Below are 23441 nucleotides of genomic sequence, written 5' to 3'. Positions count from 1 at the left end.
AAAATCGTAACAACATAAAAATAAAAAAAATAAAACATACATTTGGGTCTAATCAAGGTAAAAAGAGTCTCAGTCCTGTCCAAACGCCAATGAATACAAATAGGTCTTCAAATATGACTTAAAAATCATTCTTCACTGGTGTGTGTGGCCTTGTTTATATATACTTGTGGGGATGGAACGTTGGGAGCACGCTACTTTGAAGTTACCTGTGGGGACCGGAGGCTGGGGCCCACCACTAATTCTTTGAATTTTATGAAAATGAAGGGGTGTGAGGTAGAGCAAGTGTTGGCTTTGGTAAAGGTTAGGGTAAAGGCTAAGGTTAGACTGAATGAAGAATGAAAGAGATACAAAACGTTGTTCGTAGTCGGGCCCTTTGGCAGCTCTTTGCAGAGGTTTAGTGGTTTTGTGTTTCTGTAATCATTTTGTGTTTGTTTGTAGTAATTTTGCATGTCTTTATAGACATTTTGTATCTCATTGTACTTCTTTTTGTGTCACTTTGATGTTGTGAATCTCTTTATGTTGGTTGTGTATCTTTGTGATCATTTTGTTTCTTTTTAGTTGTTTTGCATCTTGTTGTAGTTCCATTGTGTCATTATTTTGCTATGTCTGACAACATTTCAAAATGTAAGTGTTAACTGTCACTTCGAGCAGATGCCCATTGAATAATCTATTGATAACAGTGGTAACAGGTTGTCAGCTCTGCACCATCATCTACTGCCTCAAAATGGTACAACAGCTTCACATGAAACCTTTAGGCTGCAATCTGGCTGGGACCTTCATATTAAAAATGCACACACACACAGATATTGGGCTAATGCCAAATTCCCCGTTGAGCATAGAAATCATACACCAGCTTAACTTTAGAATACAAAAATAAGACTTCACATACATTCACTGTGTGAAGTCCCCTCCTGCTTCAAACGCTCCACCATCATCCCAGTCCCCAAGAAACCCTCCATCAGTGGACTGAATGACTACAGACCTGTTGCCCTGACATCTGTAGTTATGAAGTGCTTTGAAAGATTGGTGCTGGCCCACCTGAAGGACACCGTAGACCCCCTGCTAGACCCCCTGCAGTTCGCCTACCAGGCAAACAGGTCAGTGGACGATGCAGTGAACATGGCACTGCATTACATCCTGCAACACCTCGACTCCCCAGGGACCTATGCACGTTATACAGCTTATTTTGCATTGTTTGCACTGTTTGTTGCTTGTTAATACTGCTTATTTTGTTATATTACGCAGCCTTATGCTGGTCTACTGTGACTTGCGCCTTGCATGGGGATATGTATATACACATTGAGAGCCGATGTACCACAGTCAAATTCCTCGCGTGTCCCACAAACCTGGCCAATAAAGCAGATTCTGATTCTGATTAGTTGACCTTATGGTTCGCCATATATCGTGTCTTGTGCGCATGCGCAACCTCTACAGAAGCACTGTCGAGGTCGAATTGTAGGATTTTTCTAGTCTTGATTAAAACAAAGCAAAATGCCTAAAGACTTTGATAAAGACGCTTATCCGGAGCCTCCTCGACAGACTCCGGTTATGGAGAGACAGTCATCACTGCCAGACCCAGGACTAATTATGTCCAAAATCTTGTATTACTCCGTGGACGTGCCTGTCACCAAATTTAGAGGTAACTGAAGCTAACTGAGCTAACGCTAACTGGATAACACAACTATCATAAGGAAAGGGCATTATGCTGACAAAGCGTACATGTATTTAGGCTTTTTAATAATTAACTTAAACCTGCTGCTTTGCAAAATATTACACTAAATCAATTACAGTGCTCTGGTTTGTCGCAATAATCCTTAGACCTATGTAAACACTTGTAGCGAGATGCTATGCTAGCTAGTGTCATTCATAGACATATCATAGCTTTGGCTGGGTTTAATGGTTAACTACGCTCTGGACTGTTTCCTCCCCTCGTTAAGATGTTGTGGAGAGCTGTCGGATGAAAAACCGGTCCGTGTACTACCACCAGAAGTTCCGCCGTGTTCCTGACCTGACGGAGTGCCAGGAAGGAGATTATACCTGCTACTATGAGGCAGAGATGCAGTGGAAGAGAGACTAGTAAGTCACTGGTGAAGAACATATCCACATTAGTGCAATTAAATTTAGATTTAAATTTAAGTAATGAGGGCCTAAAGCCCAGTCTTGTGGATGTAGCCTTGTGTTCACATCTAGTTGTAGTATCTTTGCACACAGCAAACTTCAGAATTCAAATGAAATTAAGACCTTTAAGACTCTTTTAATGCTGCATACTACAATACCTGTTTCACTGCCACAGGCGTAAAGTATGATGGTGAACCAGTAAGGACAATATGGTTTAGAATGATCACATTTTCAGTACTTCACAGCAGAATAAGAATAATTTTATGTCAATGACATTAATATTTTAGTAAGTTACTGTATGTGACCGTACCCCTAAGCTACCTAAACCCCATCCAACACATTTGGGATGAGTTACAACACAAACTTGTGAGTCAAGCCTTATTGCCCTCATTAAACACATCAGCTTTGCTGAAGTGTCTCTGAATGAGACACAGCATCTCTATCAGCTTCAGGGATGTTGTTGCTCTCTGTCACTGCAGAAGGTGACTTTATTAATTCTGGAATGAATAAGAGAATCATCTTGTTTTGTTGTCTTCCCTCCACAGTAAAGTGGACCAGGAGATCGTGAAGGTGATCCAGGAGCGAATGAGGGCCTGTCAACAGAGAGAGGGAGCCAGCTACGAGCAGAACTGTGCCAGAGAAATACAGCAGTTCAACGAGGTGACCAGGAACTACATGTCTCGCTGTAAGTACTGTGCTGTTTGGAGCGGTGCAATAGAAAGGAAACTTGAAAGCAACTTTCTTTCAGTATTCAGCTATGTGGCAGATGTTTTTATGAGCTGTCAGTCACTAAACATGCATTATTGTTAAAATAACATAAGCTAACAGTTTTTGTTAGAGGTGAAACAATTTTATTTGGTTTTTATTGGATTAATTGCTTCACTCATTTTAAGTAAAAATGGGGAAATGGTTGTAGCTTCTGAAATGTGAGAATTTGCAGCTAATGTAGAGTAATGTGAAAACAGCAACTAGGGTTTTAGGAAATTGTGTATTTTTCCAATGTTTGAAAATAGTTGTTACATGGACAACAATGTCCTATTTATTGTAACCAACACTGACCTACTGTTTTACAGATGGAGACCTGGGAGGGTACGCCACTGCAAGGAAATGTCTCATGAAGCAAAAAGAACGGATGATGGCAGCTCAGGCCCAAAGTGTTTAAGAACAGTTCTCTACCCCCTCGTGTGTAATAATTGTACAATAAAACTTGTGATAAACATAGTTTATCTTTCTACTCTGTCCTCAGTGACTGTTTACAGCAGTACATGCATCAGTCCCCTACTGGCAATGTCATATGCAACTGGAAGCCGGTGAGCAATTTTCTTTCCTTTTAGATGACTCTTGCAAACAACCACATTATGGAGGATGAAGTTTTCCTCCCAATTTAAATCTTAATTCACCCTGGAACAACTACACATTTAAGCCACCAGCTAGAAATAATAGATTGTGATAAAAGATTTCAGGATTAGACAAATGTCTGTTATAAATTTACTTTTTTTTTTTTTTTTTTTTTTTTTTTTTTTTTTTTTTTTTTTTTTTTTTTTTTTTTTTTTTTTTTTTACAATTAGGTGACTACACTTGAGGATTTTATCCTGTTAGGTGCTTCTTGTTAATCCACACCTTACATGAATTCAGCACATGAAACATAAGCTTACACATTATATGGTGTTTCAGAATGTTTATTCAACAATTCTCTGTACAAAAAGTTCAGGAGGTAGCTGCCTGGACAGCCTGTCCCCTCTGCACAGACACCCTGGTGTGAGTCTTGGCTAGATGGTCAGTGAACTCCTGGAATAAGAGTAAAAAGCTTGTTAATAGATGAATCTTGCATGTTAAAAATCAGGACCAATCAGTCTGTGCTATGAACGGACCTGGTAGGGAGACTTTGTGAAGACTGTCTCCTTCCAGAGATCAGGAGTCAGGTAGCTGTAAGTCTTGGAGATGGCATCAAAGGTGGCCTTAGCTGGAGAGGGAATTAAAAACAAACACACACACTAAGTAGATGTGTGGAGTTCAAGCACAAAAGTACAGCACCCTTGAAAAACTGTTGAGCACTGAAACGGGGAACAGATGAGACCACTATAACAGTCTTTCTGCCGTGCATTACGATACTCGTTACTTTCTCTCCTGATAAACGACAACTACACCACTGCAGAGGCGAAGCTGAGCAGAGCAAGGAGAAAACCACAAACACTATGCAGATTATCATCCCTAGCTGTCAGAAAAAACTTACCGAAGTTGCCGAGGGTGGCCGTGCAGCCCCTGGCAGATGTGTAGCAGTCATCAATACCAGCCATCATTAGCAGCTTCTTGGGCACAGGGGCGGACACGATACCAGTACCACGGGGTGCAGGGATGAGACGCACCAGGACAGAGCCACAACGGCCAGTCACCTTGCAGGGCACAGTGTGGGGTTTGCCGATCTTGTTACCCCAATAACCTCGCCTGACGGGGACGATGGAGAGTTTGGCCAGAATGATGGCCCCACGGATGGCTGTAGCCACTTCTTTGGAGCATTTCACCCCCAGACCCACGTGGCCATTGTAGTCACCAATGGCAACAAAGGCCTGTAGACAAAGACAAAGCCCACCAGGTGTCAAGACTTAGACATCAGCATTACAGGGTTATAACCAGGATAAACAACAGGAGACCTATACAGAGTTACAAAACCTCACCTTAAACCTGGTGCGTTGACCAGCCCTGGTCTGTTTCTGGACAGGCATGATCTTCAGCACCTCGTCTTTCAGACCAGAACCCAGGAAGAAGTCAATGATCTCAGACTCCTGCAGGATTAATTAAAACAGATTTGAACATGATATGGTCCACAGCAAGTATTAAAAGAGTGTCTAAGCCTTATTAGATATGCCTGCATGCAGCTCATATGCATCCATCAATACGACTCCTTTAAATCATGACAGAGACCCGTTTCCCAGCATTAAGTCCTTAAGGTATTTAAGTCAGTAGACATGGATGCAACTCCAAGAAAATGTGTTTCAAAAATGGCCCCAGTCGGTGTGTTTTTTAACTACTTGGTATTCCTCTGTTTTTGGCCTACAGTGTAAGAATGAAATCCGTGGTTGTAGAGAAACTTTTGCCCTCTCTGAGCAGTACTACCACAGTGTGAGCTGTCTGTATGAGCTCATCTCTTGTCCATACCAGGGCTGCCGAGCCCAACTCCTCCGACGGGCCTTAGACACACATGTACGCTACTGTGAACACTGGTGCCACATAAAATCCACATAAAACAAGCAACAGTTATGTCAGGCTTAAAATATTTATAATAGATGGCGACCCTAGCATTACTATCATCCTCCCATACTGCATACCTTGATGGGCAGAGAGTACAGATAGATCTCCTCCAGGGACTTGATCTTCATGTCCTTAACCAGGCGGCCCAGCTTGGTGACGGGAACCCACTAAAAGATGAAGGAACATCCATTAACCATACTCACAGCATACTCTTACTAGACACGTTGTTCTGTAGGACACAGTTAAGTTAGGGATTTTAATCGTATGAAACCTACTTCCTTGTCCTCGGATTTGCCACCCCGAGCACCACGGCCCCTACCACGGCCTCTGCCGCGTCCACGGCCCCGACCGCGGCCACCGGCCCCGAAACCTCCGCGAAAACCTCCTCTACCACCGGCGTCGTCCGCCATTTGCTGCAGAGAAAACATGCTAATATAAACACACCTATATGTGCATCTATAAACATCTCTTTTAACGTTCTGTCACAGAACACGAGTATCAACGCCATATTCAAAGCCGTGAACACCCTTTGAAATGCATAAATATCTCTACTTTAATTTGACGGTATCAATATATTTAAGTATTTTAAATATCATATTCAAGTGTAATCTTAGAGGTAAAATCAATATGTTTAGCAGATAGATGCATGAGATAATGAAGGATTATGATCGGAATGAACAATTGTACACACAACCTACGTGATCTATGAAACAGGAAGAAGACCCTGGAGAGGTTCCGCCGAATTTTGTTAGACGTGTTATCGCGATAATAGAGAAAATTACAACAACTACTGCCCCCTATTGGCATCTTTTTGAAACATGACCCGTATTTTTTAAACGGCTGGAAGGTGAAAGTTGGTGTCAGTTTTATTTTATTCCTTCTAGATGAACATAGTAATATTTATTCTCACCATGGCCGGATTAACCTTTTTTGGTTGGACAAAGCAAGAAATATGAATGTGAAATGTGAATTTCAAGGAAAAATTATGTGCATTTTAACTATTACATTGTATATAACAATCAATTATTAAAGAAAATGATCATTTATTGGCATTGAAAAATATTTGTTGGTTGCAGCTTTACAGTACCGCTGTGACAGAATAATACAACTTTCTCTCTGGTGTGTCAAATAGCAGACAAACAGAAGCAATGGAATGATTTGATAAAATATAACTTTACATCAAATGAGCTTGATATACTGTAAACTAAGACAGTTCAGTCTTAAAAACAGATTTCCAGTCCTTCTTCAAAATTCTTCCAATGAATAAAAATCAAGAGCAGGTCTGATAACAGTGTAATGTTAAATTCTTTATTTTACAAAACAGATGCAATGCAAAATTCCTTTAAATTCACTCATTTTAATCATAAACCTACCTACATATCCATAATCATGCTTCCAAAGAAATTAACACATGTTAAAATTATACACAGCACTAACCAACCAGCAGCAGTAAATGACTCAGCAGTTGCTGTTGTTGCTACATGGAGCCCCACTGCTGCCACTGCTCTCTCTGTGGTCCTCCTCCTCCACCTCACACAGATCATCCATCACCTCCAAGCTCTCACAGATCAGTTCTATCTGCCTCTTCATGTGGGCCATGGTGCTCTGCATCCTCCTCATCTTCCTCTGCAGGGCGGTGGCGATGGCCCTGTGGTTCCTCTGTCTAGTTTCATACTCCTGCCTCAGCTTCTTGTAGCAGTTGTGTTGAGCCTGGGTGCGGTGAGAGAGTATCGTCCCACAGCCCATGTGGCAGGGCTGGCACCAGTGTTCACAGTAGCGTACATGTGTGTCTAAGGCCCGTCGGAGGAGTTGGGCTCGGCAGCCCTGGTATGGACAAGAGATGAGCTCATACAGACAGCTCACACTGTGGTAGTACTGCTCAGAGAGGGCAAAAGTTTCTCTACAACCACGGATTTCATTCTTACACTGTAGGCCAAAAACAGAGGAATACCAAGTAGTTAAAAAACACAGTTCACATATGCCTGCACAATGACAGAAAAACCTTTAGCCTCTGAACTTTCATCTCTGGTGACTTTTATGTGACATTTATGTACAAATTCATTTATGTACTGTATATCTTCAGTTTCTCACCTTGATCTTCATGCATCCAATAGATTTGCGCAGCTTGTGCATGACAAAGATCAAGCTGGGGTTAACAGGCTTTCTGCAGCAGGGGCAGGTCTCCTGCCTAGAGGACAAATTTAGGAGTTAGTCTTGGTCTTCATCACAGACAGTCCAGTACAGTATGATGTTATAGTGTTCTTGTCCAGTAGTATTGATGTTATGTTTACTACCTCTTCAGCCACTGTAAGATGCATTTCTTGCAGAAGATGTGGTGGCATGCAGCTCTTACTGGACACCTGAGGACTCCTTGGCATATGGTGCAGATCAGATCATAGTCAGGAGTGTCCACAAACAGATCCACATCATAGCCTCCGCTCTGTGTTGATACCTCTGGATCCGCCTACATGTGGCCAGTGCAAACACAACTTTATTCTGGGTTATCATTGTGAATTATTATACAATTGTGTGGAGCTATTATAGACAATGATAATAATAACCTTCCTCCTACCACCCGAGAAAATGGGCCAACTCTGACCCTTTATGGATCAACAGGTGAGTACTTTCTCTGCAGATGCCACAACACATCCACAGTGTTTTCATCATAAAGACAAAGCAACAACAAAAAAGGTTTGTTCTGGAAGGTCATATAACAGATCAGGTGATTACAAAAAGCAGATGCAGCCTCTACCAAAACTATATTCTCTTAAAACAAACAAACAAACAAAGACATAATTCTAACACTCTTATAAAAATGTGATGTTTGGCATTATTTCTTTAATTAAACCTTTAATGGGTTTAAATGTTTATTAAAAACACGATATTCATACAAGACTCTATTTCAAAGGGAAAGCAAATTTCAGAGTTCTCCAAAATTATCATGATAGTAGTTGTCTCCATACTAATGCCTATGTATGTGTGATAGTTTTAAAACTGTTCACGACCTTCTGTCAATAATGTGAAAAATTAAACATAAATAAACCGAAGCTGTAGTCAGCTCACCATCATAATCTTCTGTCCTCACCAAATTTCCGTTCCCGAGGCTGCTCTACTCCATATCGATCCTCTCACTTGACACACAACGACCACACACTCACTTTATGCAAAACACATGAACAGTCCTGGCAAAACACGAAGGTGCGACTGCGTGTTTCTGTGTGTGCAAACAAATGAGAACAGAAAATCAAAGAGCGCCTCTTTTCCCTGCCGTTCTAGTTCAGCCCCGACATGTCAAACAGCTCAGTGGATTGTTGTGAGCAGAATGTAAAAAATATATATGAAGCACAAATGAACCCAAATCATTTACTCCTTGTAAAGTTTTACATTCCATCAAACTACCGGTTTATATGTTTTATTGTATTATTTCTACCTAATTATGTTTTGACAAGTTTTTTACTGTGTGAGGTGCAAAATCTTCTGGCCAATCACCGCTGTCTTCAGATGACGTCTAATGTGTGCGACTTGGTTAGCAACATGCGGGATGAATGTTTTGACTGAAGCCAACGTGTGTAGTGATAAATAAGCAATTTTATTTGCTGTAGCTGCAAAACATATTTAGATTCGGCATTTCTCGTATGCAATATGGCAAATACCAACCTTCATTTTAAAACTAAGTAAGTTTTATTGTTACATGACACGTTCAGGCAGTTAACTTTGCTAGCTGGCTAAGACAAGTTAAGCTATTGTATCACTTAAATATGCTACAGCTTACATTCCCATTTCTGGTTTCTCTTACAGTTATGATGTTTCCAGCAAGATTGAACCGTTTTACAAAGGAGGAAAAGTGCAGGTGAGTTGTCTGCCTTGTGTTTTGGGTGGCAATGTGTTGCTAAAATCAGTGTGCGTTACCGCGTGCAGCAGCCTGAAATGATCTTACCAGAGTAACGTTCAGTGAATTAATATTATACTGCCATAAAGCTTGGAGACTTGCGATTGGTGTATTAAAACAAAATGGTTAAAAGGTCATGCAGATATCCAGATTTTTGTCCGGCCCATAGTACTGGGGATATTGCACAAATATTTTCAGAGCCTGACTAAACTGACTTGAACACTGAAGTTGTCCGACTGTCCGTTTAACCTCTCCCTCTGTTCACCTTATACAGATCAGCAAAGATGAGAAGTACATCTTTTGCACTTGTGGATCTCGTGTCAATGTTTTGGAGATCAGCACAGGAAAGATCGTCCACAGTATTGAGCATGTGAGTCCAGAGTGGGTGGTTACCTTTGTAGATCAGTGCTATACAATAATATAATATTTACAACAGCCTTAGTATCTGAAAGACCACTGGCATAGACCTGCTGTTGCTGCCTTTTGCTCAGTATATGGTTACACCTTAAAAACACAGATAATAAAAGGCCAGATGATGTCTTATCTAAGATTTATGTTTGAACATACAGGAATTTGACTCTGCTACAGAGTTATTTTCATTATTGTTTTTGACTTGTATCTTGTATCTCATTGTTATAACTTCTTTTTTGCCACAATATTAAGGTTCTTAACAGTCATGGGACTGTTTTTTTCCTCATAAGGTCAACTAAAACAAATAAATGAAGCAGAAATGTATCCTGACCAATGATAGTATATGTGTCTATATTTTTGCTTGCAGGATGATCAGGAGGACATCACATCATTTGCACTCAGCTGTGATGATGAGGTAATCATGCACTTGAGATTACTTCACTATAACTTGGGGTGTGTAACCTTAGATGACAGCTCACCAGTATGTTTCCAGTAGTTTCTATAATCAGCACACAGAATATGGGGTTTGTGTTTATTATGTCACTGCTCTGTGTCCCTCCACAGCTGCTGGTAACAGCCAGCAGGGCTCTGCTGCTGAAGCAGTGGGACTGGAGGCAAGCTCAGTGTACTCGCTCGTGGAAGGCCATTCACACTGTTCCTGTAGCCAGTATGACCTTTGACTCCACCTCTACGCTCCTAGCCACAGGTCAGCTAACACAGGATAAATAATAATCAGTCATTTCTGCTGTTTCACATGTTTGTGTGGGGTCTGTACTACACATACAATGTACAGTTTAGAGTTTGTTCTCTTGGTGCCCTGCAGGTGGATGTGATGGCACCATTAAGCTTTGGGATGTGGTGAAGCAGTACTGCACTCACAACCTGAAAGGGTCATCTGGCGTTGTACAGTAAGTCCAGATATCTAGGAACAAGAACAGCACTGAGCTTTGTGCTTAGTTCAGAACTTGCTTATGGTGAAGTATTATAACACAGAAATGTGAAAAGTTGGAGCATTACTGATTTCAGGTTTAAATGGAAGTTACAAAAATTTTTTATCAACATTTATTGACCAAAAATAACAATTCTAACTGTCTGTATTGTGTCTTTGCAGCCTAGTTCAGTTCCACCCAGACATCAGCCGGCTGCAGCTCTTCTCCTCCTCTCTGGACTGTGGCATTCGCCTGTGGGACCTGCGCTCCAGTCAGTGTGTGTGTGTGCTGCAGAGCCACTACAGCGCTGTCACCTCCCTCAGCTTCAGCTCTGATGGTGGCACCATGGTCAGGTACAGTAGATCCAGCTGCTCAATAGATGGCTTGTTATTTACAATAGTTAAGATTCTTCAAGTTTCTAATGCTGTGTGCTTTAAAGCTGTGCCCTTCTTGAATGTAACTGTGCGCTGGTCTTTATTTGTAGTTCTGGCAGAGATAAGATCTGTACAGTGTGGGATCTGAAGACTCGGAAAGTCAAGAGAACGGTACCCGTTTATGAGGTGAGACTGTGATGCTGTATTTGAATCATAAAAAACAAAAACAAAAATCACCTATATGGGAAAAATGCTGCAGCTTTATATCTGTGTGCTTTCTTTGTCTCCAGGCTGTGGAAGGTGTTGTGCTGCTGCCTGACAATAAGGACTTCTCTCAGATTGGAGTGAAGAGCAAAGACTTGCATTTTATCACAGCTGGCAGTAAAGGTTCTCCTCTCACACTGTCCCCACTATGAGATTAGATAGTTCCTTCACTAACAGCTTCACTAAGCTTTTCCTGAGCTCTCTCCTTCTCCCTTCCTCCTTGTAGGTGTACTGAGAGTATGGGAGACCACCACAGCACGCTGTGTCTACACCCAGACTCTCCCCTCCACCCTCACCCCTGTCTCTGGGGAGGAGGAAGAGAAGGACGATGACCCCCGCAGTCTAACGTATCTGTTTCACCTGCCCACCTCCTCCAGACTGGCCACAGTCACTGCAGAACACAATATATTGCTCTACCAGCTGCCTGGCCTCACCACACAGCAGCAGGTAGGTACTGGGATCACACTTGGATCAAAGTCTGATATTTATTATTTGGAAATTAAATATCAGATTACAGACAGGGGGGGCACAGTGGCACGGTAGTTCGCACTGTCACCTGACAGCAAGAAGGTTCTGGATTCGGCCCTGGCTGACCCGGTGCCTTTCTGTGCAGAGTTTGCATGTTCTCCCTGTGCCTGCGTGGGTTCCCTGGAGGTACTCTGGCTTCCTCCCACAATCCAAAGACATGCAGCTTAGCTTGATTGGAGAGTCTAAATTGCCCATAGGAGTGGGTGTGTGTCGTTTGTCTCTAAGTGTCAGCCCTGTGATAGACTGGTGACCTGTCCAGGGTGGACCCTGTCTCTTGTCCAGTGTCATCTGGGATTGGCTCCAGCCCTCCAGGCCCTATTCAGGAGTAAGCAGTATAGAGAATGGATGGATATCAGATGACAGTAACAGTCATCATCCATTTGTCTGCCACTTATGTTTATCCTCTGGAAACACTGGTATACCTGTCTTTTAAAGGGGCAGTAGTTTTATGGGTGTTCTTGTGCTCTCGTTTTTATGTATTTTCTGTTTTTATTGTTTCGTTTTTAAACTGTTCTTTTATTTGTTTTGAACCTGGACCTTGAGTCTGTAATAAAGTGTCATCATCATCATCATCATCATATCCTAACACCTCCCCAGACACCAAACTCTAGCTCTATTGTCCTTTCTGTAGCATTAATGGGCATTCTCTATCTCTATTGTGTTCTCTCACAGTTTGTGGGTTACAATGACGAGGTGCTGGATGTGAAGTTTCTGGGTGAAGGTGACAGCCACATCGTGGTGGCCACCAACAGCAGCCAGCTGAAGGTGTTTGAGCTGCTCACCAACAGCTGCCAGATCCTCTACGGACACACAGGTCAGTCACCAGCAGAGGGCGGTGTGCCGATGTGTATGTATCTACATGTTAAAACACCTAGTGGTATGTTACTTCATTCACAAGAGGGCAGAAATGTTATATGGTATTGCCATATACCCATGGATGTATGTAGCAAAAATGACACATGATCAATATTTTTCATGAATAGTTTTCTCTAAATTATACATATTTCAAGTCCAGATTGTCAGTGGCAAATTTCAGTTTATTTTTGCAACATTAATTATAATTTCTAAAAGCTGCAGTAATCTTTTACTTGACTGGAAAACATGGATGATTGGAAATTTAAATATTTCTACTATCATATATCTAATATTACAGGATACCAGTATTTCACAAATTTCACACCCCTACACTCCAGCCGGAGGTTCAGAAGTGTGAAATGCAGGACCTCTAGACTGAAAAACTCTTTCTTTCTGACTGCTATCAGACGTCTTAACAGCTGACTCAGGAACTACCTCATATAATTCCACCCGTATTGTTTACACACTCAGTTCGCACATGCATAATTGCACATTCACTGCTGAATATTTGCATACACAGCCTCCATGTAGCATACATCCGCTCTTCACTGTATTGTGTTCTTGTTGTATTTTTCATTATGCTTCTTTCATCTGCTGGTTTACAGTGCCTTAGATTTTTGAGATTTAGTTTTTGTTACCTATGTACCTGCGTTATGTTTCATTGTGTGGCTTTAGTGTGGACGGCAAAGTAAGAATTTCATTTTACAGGGGAACATGTTTCCTCACTGTGCATATGACAATAAACACTTGACTTGACTTGAATTTCTGGAGAGACCTGCCTTTTTCTTTAAAATATGCCAAAGGTGTTCTGTTGACACCGTCCATAGATGTTGACATTTTGGAATGTCCTGTCACTGTCTGTTTTGTCACAGAAACTCAGATTTCCATTGATAACCCCTGTACCAATTCTGAAGCACCTGTCTATCTGTTGTTCAGATCTAGATTGTGCAAGTATTGTTATTTTAGCAGAAGGGCCACTGCAGCTCTGATTAATGGTACTATGGCTCATTCTACACCTCCTGATTTGCAGTTGGTCACTGAAATACTTGTCCTTTTTAATCTTTGTGAAATCTCACAATTGGAATTTTCTGTTCTTCTGCCATTTCTTTTCCATGTGAAGCCACAATGCAGACATGTAGATACACACATCCCATTTAGGATCTTCTGATCGTCACAGGTCATTATATAATCATGTTAATGCAATTAGGGTAGTTGGAAACAGGTGTACTACATTTTGTTTCATGATCACAGGCTTTACAACTTGTGTGCCAGATTAGAGGTGTATTCACTTTTGTTACATTGCGTTCCTACTTTGGGACCTGTATGTTCTGTATAACCTTTCTAAAGTATTTGCTTTTGATTGTTCTTAAGAGGAAATGCTCATCAACTTGATTGAGAGGTGATGTAATTGTGAATCATTTGACATTTAAGTGATACTGCACAGGGGTCTACGCACTTCTGTTGTATAATGTATAGATTTTTAATAACACAGCTGCCAAAAGCACAAGGTAAACCATAAAGACAGTTTCCATAAACAGTAGCAGGGTTAGAGAAAATGAAAGCTGTCATTAGAGGAGCCCGAATGGAAAGAATTCAGACTTGAGACAAACGTTTGTGTGACATTATGAGCAGGTAGGATAGATGCCTGTTGTGATTCTTGTTTTTGTTTATTTTCCACAGATACTGTCCTCTCATTGGACGTGTTCAGAAAAGGCTCTCTCTTTGCAAGCTGTGCAAAGGTGAGCGCACAGCTGCAGACAAGGAAGGAACTAGAAAGAAACAGTTCTGTCTTTGGTTCATGCATGGATTCTAGTGTCAATGCAAACCCACTAATGTCATCAAATCCACACGATCAGAAGAAGCCATTGAATATGTAGGGCCATGTTTAGCACGTTTATGACAACGGTGACATTTGCCTAATGTGTGTTTGTCTTCAGGATAGGGCCATGTTTAGCACGTTTATGACAAGGGTGACATTTGCCTAATGTGTTTGTCTTCAGGACAGGTCAGTGCGTGTGTGGCACATGGACAGTGACAGTGGTCAGGTGCGATGTGTGGCCCATGGCTCCAGCCACACTAATGCTGTGGGCTCCATCTCCTGCTCCAGGTAACGCTCCACTCCTAGTTCAGAAAAGATGGGAACTCTGTGAATCTTTGTCAGTCTGTGTGACTGCAGTGGTCATCTGTGTTTGTGTCCAGGATGAAAGCATCTTTCATAGTGTCTGGCAGTCAGGACTGTACTGTTAAGGTGTGGGATCTACCAGCAGACTTGTCTACAACAGCGACAGACGTATATCAGCTCACCGCCCGCACCACAGAGAAGGTCCACGATAAGGTACTTGACTTAAAAAACCCATACACAGTCCAAGAAAGGAACAAAAAACAGCAATTTGTAGCTGATAACATCCCAAAGAAAGTGATATACAGTGTACAGGTGTATACCTAAACAGATATGTTTAGCTTTTATCAAATAGAAAGTGAAAATGTTTCGTGTCCAGAGTTGGACTGGGAACACTGAGGCTGCAGAATATATTCCTCAAACATCCTTTAAGTTTTACATGATCATATCAGAGAAAGAGCTGTGTTTTCTTTCAGCTGAAAACAAACCTCAAACCAGTTCTTGAGGAGGAAGTGCAACACCAGAAGTTCAGGGTGTCTCCACATCTCTTGCTTGGCTTCACCTCATTACACAAACATTGCTTGTGAATAAGAAGGCATTTCCTTGTCAGATTAATATTTGAAAGGCTTTTGTGTGGACATTCAGAAGTCCCTTTTGTAATTACTGAGCAGGAAACACAACCATTGTTTAACCCTTTTTTTGTTACCTCTTTGGAAATCTGTCATCAAACGGAGGCAAAGGTGTGATATGTTTTGGTGTGAACAAGAAAAACAGCTTTTGTTGACTTTTTGTTGACAGTCAACGTTGGTTACCATTTGTTTTCCTACTGTCAAATCACTGTTTGTTCATGCAGGTATTGCAGGTGTATTGAGTAAGTGCAGAAATTCAGAGGGGACATAACAGATTGTCCAGCCAAGTCTGTGACAATGGTCTGTTCTTTCATTCAGCTCCACTCATCACCAAATGATGCTAACTATGCACAGATTGCCTTATTTGCTTAGAGTACAAGACATCTAGAAGTTTTGCTAGTCCGAGTTTCCTGTTTCCTGGATTTCTACTTCTTTCTTTAATGTGAAGAACGGGAATGATCACATTACACCACCGTGTTTTTTCTAGTATTACTTTTTCCTCTCTCCAGTTGAAATAAAAGGCGTAGACTTACTGTCAGCTCACTTCTCTTCCTTTCTGAAATTGTGAAGGAAAGTTGTTTAAATAAACAAGGTCACTTGCGGGAATCAGGTCAATGCAGAGTTTTTGGGCTGTTTTCACTATTATCGAATGTCTTGCAAACTAAACAGTTAGCAGTTGATTACTGAGAAAATAACTAGCAGATTATTAGATGTTTGGTTTTGGTACTTAAAGGATTAGGCTGGTCATTTTCTTTATTAATAGTATTTTCAACAATCCCCATACAGAGACTAAAACAACAATGAACTGCCTCTACTCCTGGTTAACATCTGTCCAATATCTCCAACCGGGATTCGCTTGTTTTTCTGTGTCATAGACCTACGCTGTTGTTCAAAAACAATTAAAAACACATCAGGGAAACACACCACTGCCCTGGGTGACATGTTTCTTCATTGTGAAACGCCAGACCTGCATATTTGTTTAAAATGTCCAAAAGCTCCAAACGCCTGAAGTAACGAGAGTCAATCAGCTGGTGGACTGTAAAGAAAAGGTGAATCCCATTTCCCTTGTTTTATCCTTCCTCGGTCCTCACTCGACCCAGATTTCGTTCCAGTCCGCCATGATGGACGATGTCCCAAAGCCCTTATTTCTGCTCTGAGGAGCAAGGAGGCTGTCTGGAGGAGCTATAACCAAGGATACAAGAGCTCATCCCTTACAGAACTTTGTTATGGACAGACACACTTTTATCTGTAATTGTAATTTGTGAATGGACACTTCACATGAAGGATCAGAGGAAAGGATGTCTCATGTTTCCTCGGTTCCTCTCTCCTAGCAGTTTCTCCTTGCATCTTTTCCTTATATCTTACGTAGGTGAGACTAAGACGCAAGGAAAAGACACAAGTGAAGGAGATGTGGAAGCAATTAGGGGCATTGGGATTAACCTATAGCAGAAAGCTTGCACAGAGATCTTGTGCATGTACACAGACGAATAAGCGAATCCAGGTTGGAGACTGACAGACATTAACCGTGAGCAGAGGCAATTCAGTGTTGGTTTTAGTCTCTGTATGGGGATCGGTGAGAATGCTGTTAATATAGAAAATGACCGACCTTATCTTTTAATGAACATTTTGCTGATAATGTTTCCATACTTTTACTTTTGTCTCTGGTAGCCTAGTGGTTAAGGCGCAGCGCTTTCGCCGCTGTGGCCCTGGTTCAAGTCAGGGTTGCGTCAGGAAGGGCATCCGGCGTAAAACACGCGCCAAATGTCAACATGTGGTGACCTCTAATACAGGAATAGCCAAAAGCGACTTTCTTTCTTTCTGTTCACATACTTTTACAAATGTAACATTTTTATCACAGGACTTAATTGTGATGGAGTGTTTGGTGTATTGGTAGTTGGAATGGTGTTGAAAAGAAAAGCAAAAGCATCTGCACAAAATTCCAGGGGTTGCACAAACTGTGGATGTATAAGACCATAAAAGAGAGGAATCTTTTAGATACACCCACACACAGGTGAGTCAGTCTCCATCCAATTCTTTGTAAACCGCTTTATGAAAGGGCCCTTTTCTTCTCTTAAGGAAGTACAGGAAATCTCTGGCCGCTTGCTTTACTGGAACTTTTTACTATTAGCAAGATATGTACATTTTCAACATGCCTACACACTCCTGATTTAAGATATAACAACTGACAGGACGTCCATCAAGTTTTCTTGTATCTTCATGTTTGACCTTAGGAATATGGTGTAAGGTGACAGTGAAGGCAGTGTAATGAGAGGAATTCAGAGAGTCTGTCTCACTTGAGAATCTGTAAAGGCGATTTACATCTTTGTACCTTTTTCTGTTTAATTTCACAGTAGAGTCATTTGTTTTCCTTCTGGATTTACAGAAATCTCATCTACTTTAGGAATAGTTATTCCTCACTTCCTCCCCTCTCTCTCTCTCTCTCTCTTTGTCTCGTCATTTCTCCAGGATGTAAACAGTGTTGCAGTGTCACCCAATGACAAGCTGCTGGCCTCGGGCTCCCAGGACCGCACGGCCAAGCTGTGGTCACTGGTAGGGGAGAGGAACGTGGCCCTGCTGGGTGTGTTTCGGGGCCACCGTCGTGGCGTCTGGACGGTCTGCTTCTCTCCTGTTGACCAGGTGCTGGCCACCTCCTCTGCAGACGGCACCACAAAGCTGTGGAGCCTGCAAGACTTCAGCTGCCTCAAGGTGAGCCACGGGGCTGCCTGTGAATGTGTCACACAGGAACTGATGGCTGATTGTATGTTACTTGTATATTATAATAAGGAAATAGAACACTTGTCATTGTCCTCTTTTTGAGAAACTTTATTCCATATTGATGAACTAATTGGACATAATATGGTTTCTAAGATGAGACATTCAGCTGAAATAAGACTGATGTGTTCCTACTTAAGGTTATTTACCTCCTGTCTCTTCCTGTTTATTTCACCACAGAGATGTTTTTGGTTTTGAGAGGGAAATGATGTGATTGTTTTAACCTTGATTTCTGTAGACTTTTGAGGGGCACGACGCATCAGTTTTAAAGGCCATCTTTGTGAGCCGGGGCACTCAGCTGCTCACCAGGTAACCCCGCCTACCTCTCATGCAGAACTCCCCTTTCTTTTTTTCATAGCTCTTTTTATTGAGTTTCTGCACTAAACAACAATCATTACCCCTCCAAATGTAAAGCGTTACCACTGAGAACCTACTACACACACACACCCCTTAGAATTCACAGGAATTTGGGACCCAGCTTGTGTTTTCAGTTGTATCTGCATCCCTGTAGATCCACTAAATTCTGTCTTTCTGTTAAAGAAAAGTCAAACAGTTGTATAATTCAACCCTCTTAATCATGTTCTGTCCTCAGCGGCTCAGATGGTTTGGTGAAGCTTTGGACCATAAAGACCAATGAGTGTGTGAAGACACTGGACGCCCACCAGGACAAAGTGTGGGGGCTCCACGCCAGCCGCAAAGATGACAAGATGGTGACTGGGTCGGCAGATTCCAACATCACAGTGTGGGTGGTAAGTGGGGTTGCACTGAAACTCACCTGTAGAATAGAGGACGTGAAGAGAGACGTGTAAGATGAGCTGATTAATTATCAAACTTCTAACTAAAAGGATGCAGCAGGTTATTTGGCTGCATTTGAATCCCATTCTGAGAAATAATTACAAGGGACGTGGTGTCCATCTATGACAACAAGACTAGCTTACTGAAGTTCTGTTTAGTTAATATAATGTGTTGTATTTGTATCGACTGACTGACCACTCTCCATTCATCGGGGAAAAAGAATCTCCAGTGCAGACTATCAGAAAACACTGTTTTTTTTTCTGTGCACCACTAGGATGTCACTGAAGTGGAGATGGCAGAGCAGCAGGCCAAACAGGAGGATCTGATACTCAAGTAAGTTGCACACATTACTGTCGTTTAGCTTTGAAAAAAAAAACATCCTCCTTTGAAGTGGTGGGAAAATGTAGACGTCATTTTTTGCTGGAGGTCCGAGGTCCTGGAGGAATTACTCGATTCCAGATATTTGTGGAGATTCTCAGTCATCCCGATGACAGTGTAGCTGAAGTGCTAACGTTGGCAGCTGGACTTGTTTGAAGCTTCTGAAGATGTTTTACTCATCTGAGCGTCTTCTTCAGTCCTAACTGACTGGTGGGGAAACTCTGGGGAATTTAACCTCTGTGGAGCCATTAACAAACAACTGCTCCACAAACGCACAACACAGGAGAGTATCTGAAGGACAAGGAACACTCCTTAGCAAGAGAAGACGGATGTTTAGAAAGAGGAGCTAAAGAAGCCATCTTTGTCAGACTGGAATGGCCATCACTTAACAGAGGAGTTGGTCTACAGCATCGCTTGACGGCTGCATACGATGCAGCCCTGACATCACCCATCCACACCTTGATTCATGTACCATAATGAATCACAGGATGGCCGAGTGGCCCTCGAGGCCTTGACAACTCCAGAGGTTAAATATCTGGGACTCAGAACTGAAGAAGGTAAAAGATCTGCCAAGCTGCCGACTTTAGCACTTCAGATATACTAAAACTCCAGACCAAACTGGGGTCTACTTTTTCTCCTGCTGCAACATGCGGCCTGCTGCTCGATAAACTGTGTGTGTTAGAACTCACCGGGTCAAAGGTCAGGGCCCCTGTGTGTGTGCAGGAGAATGTGCTTTGGTATTCTGATAAGAATCTGTGTCTGAACCTGTGTCTATGTGTTTGTGCCCGAAGACAGCAAGAGTTGTCCAACCTGCTCCACGAGAAGAAGTATCTGAAGGCTCTCGGCCTCGCCATCTCACTGGACCAGCCTCACACTGTACTCACTGTTATCAAAGGTAATTTATACTACAGCATTTTCCCACTGTCTTTAACATATGCCGCATTTTCATTCCACATTGGTTCTCAGTTCTGCAGATTTTGTCCTTTACAAAACACGAGCCCCTCCTGTATCTTTTCACCTGTGGTTACCTTGACAAGTTGTCGTCTTGTCAGTCTCTCATCTCTCACCGCAGACGGCTGCTCACTTTCAGAGCAGAGCACTGATGCTACCGGGTCCGACAGAGAAGGGCCTGTGAACATAACACAAAAGTTCACCCTGATTGTCGTGCTCCTTGACCATACCAACTCTACTTGTCACTCACTGTGGTCCTGTTCCATGACATAGAGGAATAATGTGTCTGTTGAATAGCTGGAATGTCTGAGAGCACAATTACAGGTGATGCAAGACCAAAGGTTTCCTGGAAAGCCCACAGCTTGTTTATAAAGCTGCTATAAGCGTTAATGTTGTGAACCGCCTGAACTAATTTAGATGAACTTTGGCACTGTCAAAAAGTCCCAAAGTGGGGTTCACACTTGGTCCCCTTTAAATGAACTGAACTCAGTCCTCTCTGGGCCAAAAAGGAGACCAACAAAAAAGGACTTGGTTCTTATTGCTTTCAGACTGTGAGTACATTAGAAAGACTCAGTTGTCTTTCTGGTCCACTGCAGCTCTGATGGGGCCTCAGTCCTCTTTCTGATCATGCTGCAGTGACTCTGGAGCTCTCAGACATTTACTACTTTCACATGATGCTTTTATGTCAAAGGATTCTCCACTTTATCTCTTTTTATTGCATGTGGTAAAGTACTTTTGACTTTGATGCAGCACTGCAGTGGCTTTCTAATGAAGCTCCTCACTATCATGTGAGTTGAAAACATTAGCGTGTCTCTGAATCAAACCCATGTGAGTTGAAAACATTAGCGTGTCTGAATCAAACCTCATTTTGTTATACAGTCATGGGTTAAGTGTTCATCAGTGTGATGCACAGGGGAAGAAACTGTCCTTATCTGCTTGTTTTGGCGTACAACGACCTGTAGCACCGTCCAGAGGGAGGAATTAGATAAAGTGTATTGTGTGTGAGGACAATAAGCCCAGCCGCTATTACAAACTTAACCTGAACAAATGTCAGCAGCTGAGTGTTGGCTGTCTTTGATACGCTGCTCTCTGGTCCTCTTAGCGATCCAAGAGGGGGATGACAGCCGCAAGCTGTTGGAGAAGACAATACTGAAACTTCGGCAGGATCAGAAAGGTAACCGTGTAATAATGTCCTTCAACCTTTAATGATGGAGCAGAGAAACAAGATATTCTGAAAGTGTATTCTAAGAGTTTTTAATATAAGTTTTAAATCAATCTCTGAATAAAGAAAGTTTCATGGATGTGAGATAAACAGAAATACTTCAACGGGGAAGTAGGTGAGGTCTTAAAATCTTGCTGAGTGCCTCACTTTCAAACACTATGCCGGCACCCTCCCACATCACAGAAACATCAACATGCCAAGGAAAAACTGCCTTTCAGTGAAGTTAATAAAAACCTATTTATAGCTTAAAGTTTATTTATAAACCCAGTGTATTTTTTCCTCTTTTCCACCTTCACCTCGGCTGCTGCCTCACACTCCACCCTGTTATGGCTTCGCTCCCACTCAGAGTCGCTCCTGCGCTACTGTGTGGTGTGGAACACCAACGCCAGAAACTGTCTGGATGCCCAGGCCGTCCTCCAGGTGCTCCTCACACACCTGCCGCCCGAGGAGCTGCTGCAGTACCAGGGTGCACGAACACACCTGGAGGGGCTCATCCCATATACAGGTCAGCGGGGTCTGTGTGTTTGGGACAAATAGTTTGTGTTGGGAAAAGACACTGAGGTGGATTTATGTAGCTCTAATTGAGATTATATACCCAAATTACTATGAAACATATGGAACTAAAAATAACACCTCTCCCCTAAACATGATAATGATTTAGTATGGTGTCTTGACGCTAGACAGAAGAGGTACTGGTTGAAGAGGAACAACGTTCCTCTCTTCTCTGGCGTTGGTCTCAACATAAACACAAGGAGTTTACACCGATCAGCCATAACATTATGACCACTGACAGGTGAAGTGAATAACATTCATTATTTTGTTACAGTTGACCCCTGTCAGTGTGTGAGGTACATTAGGCAACAAGTGAACATTCAGCCCTAGAAGTTGGTGTGTTTCAAAGCAGTAAAAACAGGAAAGCGTAAGGACCTGAGCAACTTTGACAAGAGCCAAACTGTTGAATGTGTCTAAAAAATCCACGACCACAGTTTTACTCCTTTTAAACAAGTTTTTCACTGAATGCTCGACACATCTGTGCTCTTCCTGACAGTAGAACGAGTGCCAACCAACCGCAGCATTGACTCCTGTGTACACAGTATAAGGCGGGAGGTCATAGTGTTATGGCTGATCAGTGTATATAAGCAAAACGGATGTAAACATGACTACTGTGACTACTGTGAGGACATAAACCTGCCTGATCCTAAATCTAATTTTGCCTGAAGTGATGACTGAATGAAACCCTTGGATGAACTGTTTATTCCTCTTCCCTCTCCCACAGAGAAACACATGCAGAGGATTGGACATTTGCTACAGGCCTCTATGTTCCTGAACTACATGTGGCAGAAGATGAGAGTGGCTGGAGCACCATCCAGGTGAGAAAGCCTTACAGGCATGTTACAGACCTGAGAGATTAATAATCAACTCATTACAGTTCACCTCCTTGTTTTTCCGCTTAGTAAGAAGATACTGTCTCACAGTCCTTATGTGGGTTTAACATGCTATACATTATGTCATCAATCTGGTCAAACCCCCCGTTGTGTCTGTTGGGAAACAGGAAGTGGGAAAGTGGTGGTGTTTGCTAGTGAGCTGCAGTCCTAGCCTAGAACACGGAACGTTGGCAATTTTTTTTTTTTATTGAAACAAAGTAACACATTAACAAAACAATACCGAACATGGGAGACAAGACAACAGATACATGACATAACAAAAAGATATAGTGTTTTACAAGATTGTAGTGTGTGAAGTGTGGCTATTTCCAACTTGATTTGATTTGATTTATTCTTTCAAGCATGTAAAACAGTTGATATGACAACACACATAATTTTACACATAATCCAATATCAATTTGCTTATACCTAGTACATGCTTGAATGGAGTAGGAAGAAGTCAGACTTATCCAGTCCTACCCCATGACATCATCTTACCATCATTGGTTTGCAAGCAATAAATGATTCACTTCT

At 42.0% G+C, this 23441-nt stretch overlaps 4 protein-coding genes across 5 annotated transcripts in view; 2 read left to right on the top strand and 2 right to left on the bottom strand.

Annotated features, from left to right (window-relative positions):
* The first annotated feature begins 1390 nt into the window (after positions 1 to 1390).
* ndufb10 (NADH:ubiquinone oxidoreductase subunit B10) lies at positions 1391 to 3339 on the top strand. The gene is made up of 4 exons (XM_020616438.1): positions 1391 to 1639; positions 1938 to 2076; positions 2664 to 2803; positions 3192 to 3339. Exons 1-4 carry the CDS (start codon positions 1492 to 1494, stop codon positions 3278 to 3280), a joined length of 516 nt encoding a protein of 171 aa, XP_020472094.1. The 5' UTR covers positions 1391 to 1491; the 3' UTR covers positions 3281 to 3339.
* A 440-nt stretch (positions 3340 to 3779) lies between these two features.
* rps2 (ribosomal protein S2) lies at positions 3780 to 6088 on the bottom strand. 2 transcript variants are annotated; one of them, XM_020616431.1, is made up of 7 exons: positions 6066 to 6088; positions 5643 to 5780; positions 5445 to 5534; positions 4794 to 4901; positions 4352 to 4685; positions 3990 to 4081; positions 3780 to 3906 (listed from the first exon to the last, which is right to left on the bottom strand). In XM_020616431.1, the coding sequence occupies exons 2-7, from the start codon at positions 5775 to 5777 to the stop codon at positions 3826 to 3828; spliced, it is 840 nt and encodes a 279-aa protein (XP_020472087.1). In that variant the 5' UTR covers positions 5778 to 5780; positions 6066 to 6088; the 3' UTR covers positions 3780 to 3825. The 2 variants fall into 2 exon arrangements, with proteins under 2 accessions (XP_020472087.1, XP_020472086.1); XM_020616430.1 differs by having other exon boundaries at positions 6059 to 6079.
* Positions 6089 to 6426: 338 nt separating this feature from the next.
* On the bottom strand, positions 6427 to 8838 carry LOC109969531 (RING finger protein 151). The gene is made up of 4 exons (XM_020616472.1): positions 8431 to 8838; positions 7662 to 7831; positions 7459 to 7555; positions 6427 to 7293 (listed from the first exon to the last, which is right to left on the bottom strand). The coding sequence occupies exons 1-4, from the start codon at positions 8434 to 8436 to the stop codon at positions 6826 to 6828; spliced, it is 741 nt and encodes a 246-aa protein (XP_020472128.1). The 5' UTR covers positions 8437 to 8838; the 3' UTR covers positions 6427 to 6825.
* Position 8839: 1 nt separating this feature from the next.
* The window catches only part of tbl3 (transducin beta like 3), a 16482-nt gene continuing 1880 nt past the window's right edge, over positions 8840 to 23441 (top strand). Inside the window, exons 1-22 of the mRNA XM_020616471.1 lie at positions 8840 to 9041; positions 9166 to 9217; positions 9531 to 9626; positions 10035 to 10082; positions 10232 to 10373; positions 10491 to 10575; positions 10779 to 10949; positions 11081 to 11156; positions 11261 to 11357; positions 11461 to 11681; positions 12435 to 12576; positions 14298 to 14356; positions 14618 to 14724; positions 14817 to 14952; positions 17832 to 18071; positions 18376 to 18446; positions 18730 to 18886; positions 19207 to 19265; positions 20102 to 20205; positions 21364 to 21435; positions 21830 to 21988; positions 22760 to 22853. Of these exons, the coding sequence (XP_020472127.1) occupies positions 9010 to 9041; positions 9166 to 9217; positions 9531 to 9626; positions 10035 to 10082; positions 10232 to 10373; positions 10491 to 10575; positions 10779 to 10949; positions 11081 to 11156; positions 11261 to 11357; positions 11461 to 11681; positions 12435 to 12576; positions 14298 to 14356; positions 14618 to 14724; positions 14817 to 14952; positions 17832 to 18071; positions 18376 to 18446; positions 18730 to 18886; positions 19207 to 19265; positions 20102 to 20205; positions 21364 to 21435; positions 21830 to 21988; positions 22760 to 22853 (2420 nt within the window). The 5' untranslated portion in view covers positions 8840 to 9009. The remainder of the gene's footprint in view (positions 9042 to 9165; positions 9218 to 9530; positions 9627 to 10034; positions 10083 to 10231; positions 10374 to 10490; positions 10576 to 10778; positions 10950 to 11080; positions 11157 to 11260; positions 11358 to 11460; positions 11682 to 12434; positions 12577 to 14297; positions 14357 to 14617; positions 14725 to 14816; positions 14953 to 17831; positions 18072 to 18375; positions 18447 to 18729; positions 18887 to 19206; positions 19266 to 20101; positions 20206 to 21363; positions 21436 to 21829; positions 21989 to 22759; positions 22854 to 23441) is intronic.

Source organism: Monopterus albus, unplaced genomic scaffold, assembly GCF_001952655.1.
Source record: "Monopterus albus unplaced genomic scaffold, M_albus_1.0 scaffold174.1, whole genome shotgun sequence".
In the NCBI taxonomy this organism is placed as follows: Eukaryota; Metazoa; Chordata; class Actinopteri; order Synbranchiformes; family Synbranchidae; genus Monopterus; species Monopterus albus.
The sequence above is the reverse complement of the archived record's forward strand: the minus strand, read 5'-3'. Positions and strand labels throughout refer to the sequence as shown.

Bases quoted from the DNA above. Each gene is read 5' to 3' on its own strand.
- ndufb10 (XM_020616438.1), top strand. From the start codon at position 1,492: ATGCCTAAAGACTTTGATAAAGACGCTTATCCGGAGCCTCCTCGACAG. The intron at 1,640-1,937 runs GTAACTGAAGCT...CCCCTCGTTAAG, and splicing joins GCCTGTCACCAAATTTAGAG to ATGTTGTGGAGAGCTGTCGG. The intron at 2,804-3,191 runs GTAAGTACTGTG...ACTGTTTTACAG, and splicing joins CAGGAACTACATGTCTCGCT to ATGGAGACCTGGGAGGGTAC.
- rps2 (XM_020616431.1), bottom strand. From the start codon at position 5,777: ATGGCGGACGACGCCGGTGGTAGAGGAGGTTTTCGCGGAGGTTTCGGG. The intron at 5,535-5,642 runs GTAGGTTTCATA...TTCATCTTTTAG, and splicing joins GCAAATCCGAGGACAAGGAA to TGGGTTCCCGTCACCAAGCT. The intron at 4,686-4,793 runs GTGAGGTTTTGT...CTTTGTCTACAG, and splicing joins GTCAACGCACCAGGTTTAAG to GCCTTTGTTGCCATTGGTGA.
- LOC109969531 (XM_020616472.1), bottom strand. The intron at 7,556-7,661 runs GTAGTAAACATA...TTTGTCCTCTAG, and splicing joins ATCTTACAGTGGCTGAAGAG to GCAGGAGACCTGCCCCTGCT. The intron at 7,294-7,458 runs GTGAGAAACTGA...TTTGGCCTACAG, and splicing joins TTGGATGCATGAAGATCAAG to TGTAAGAATGAAATCCGTGG.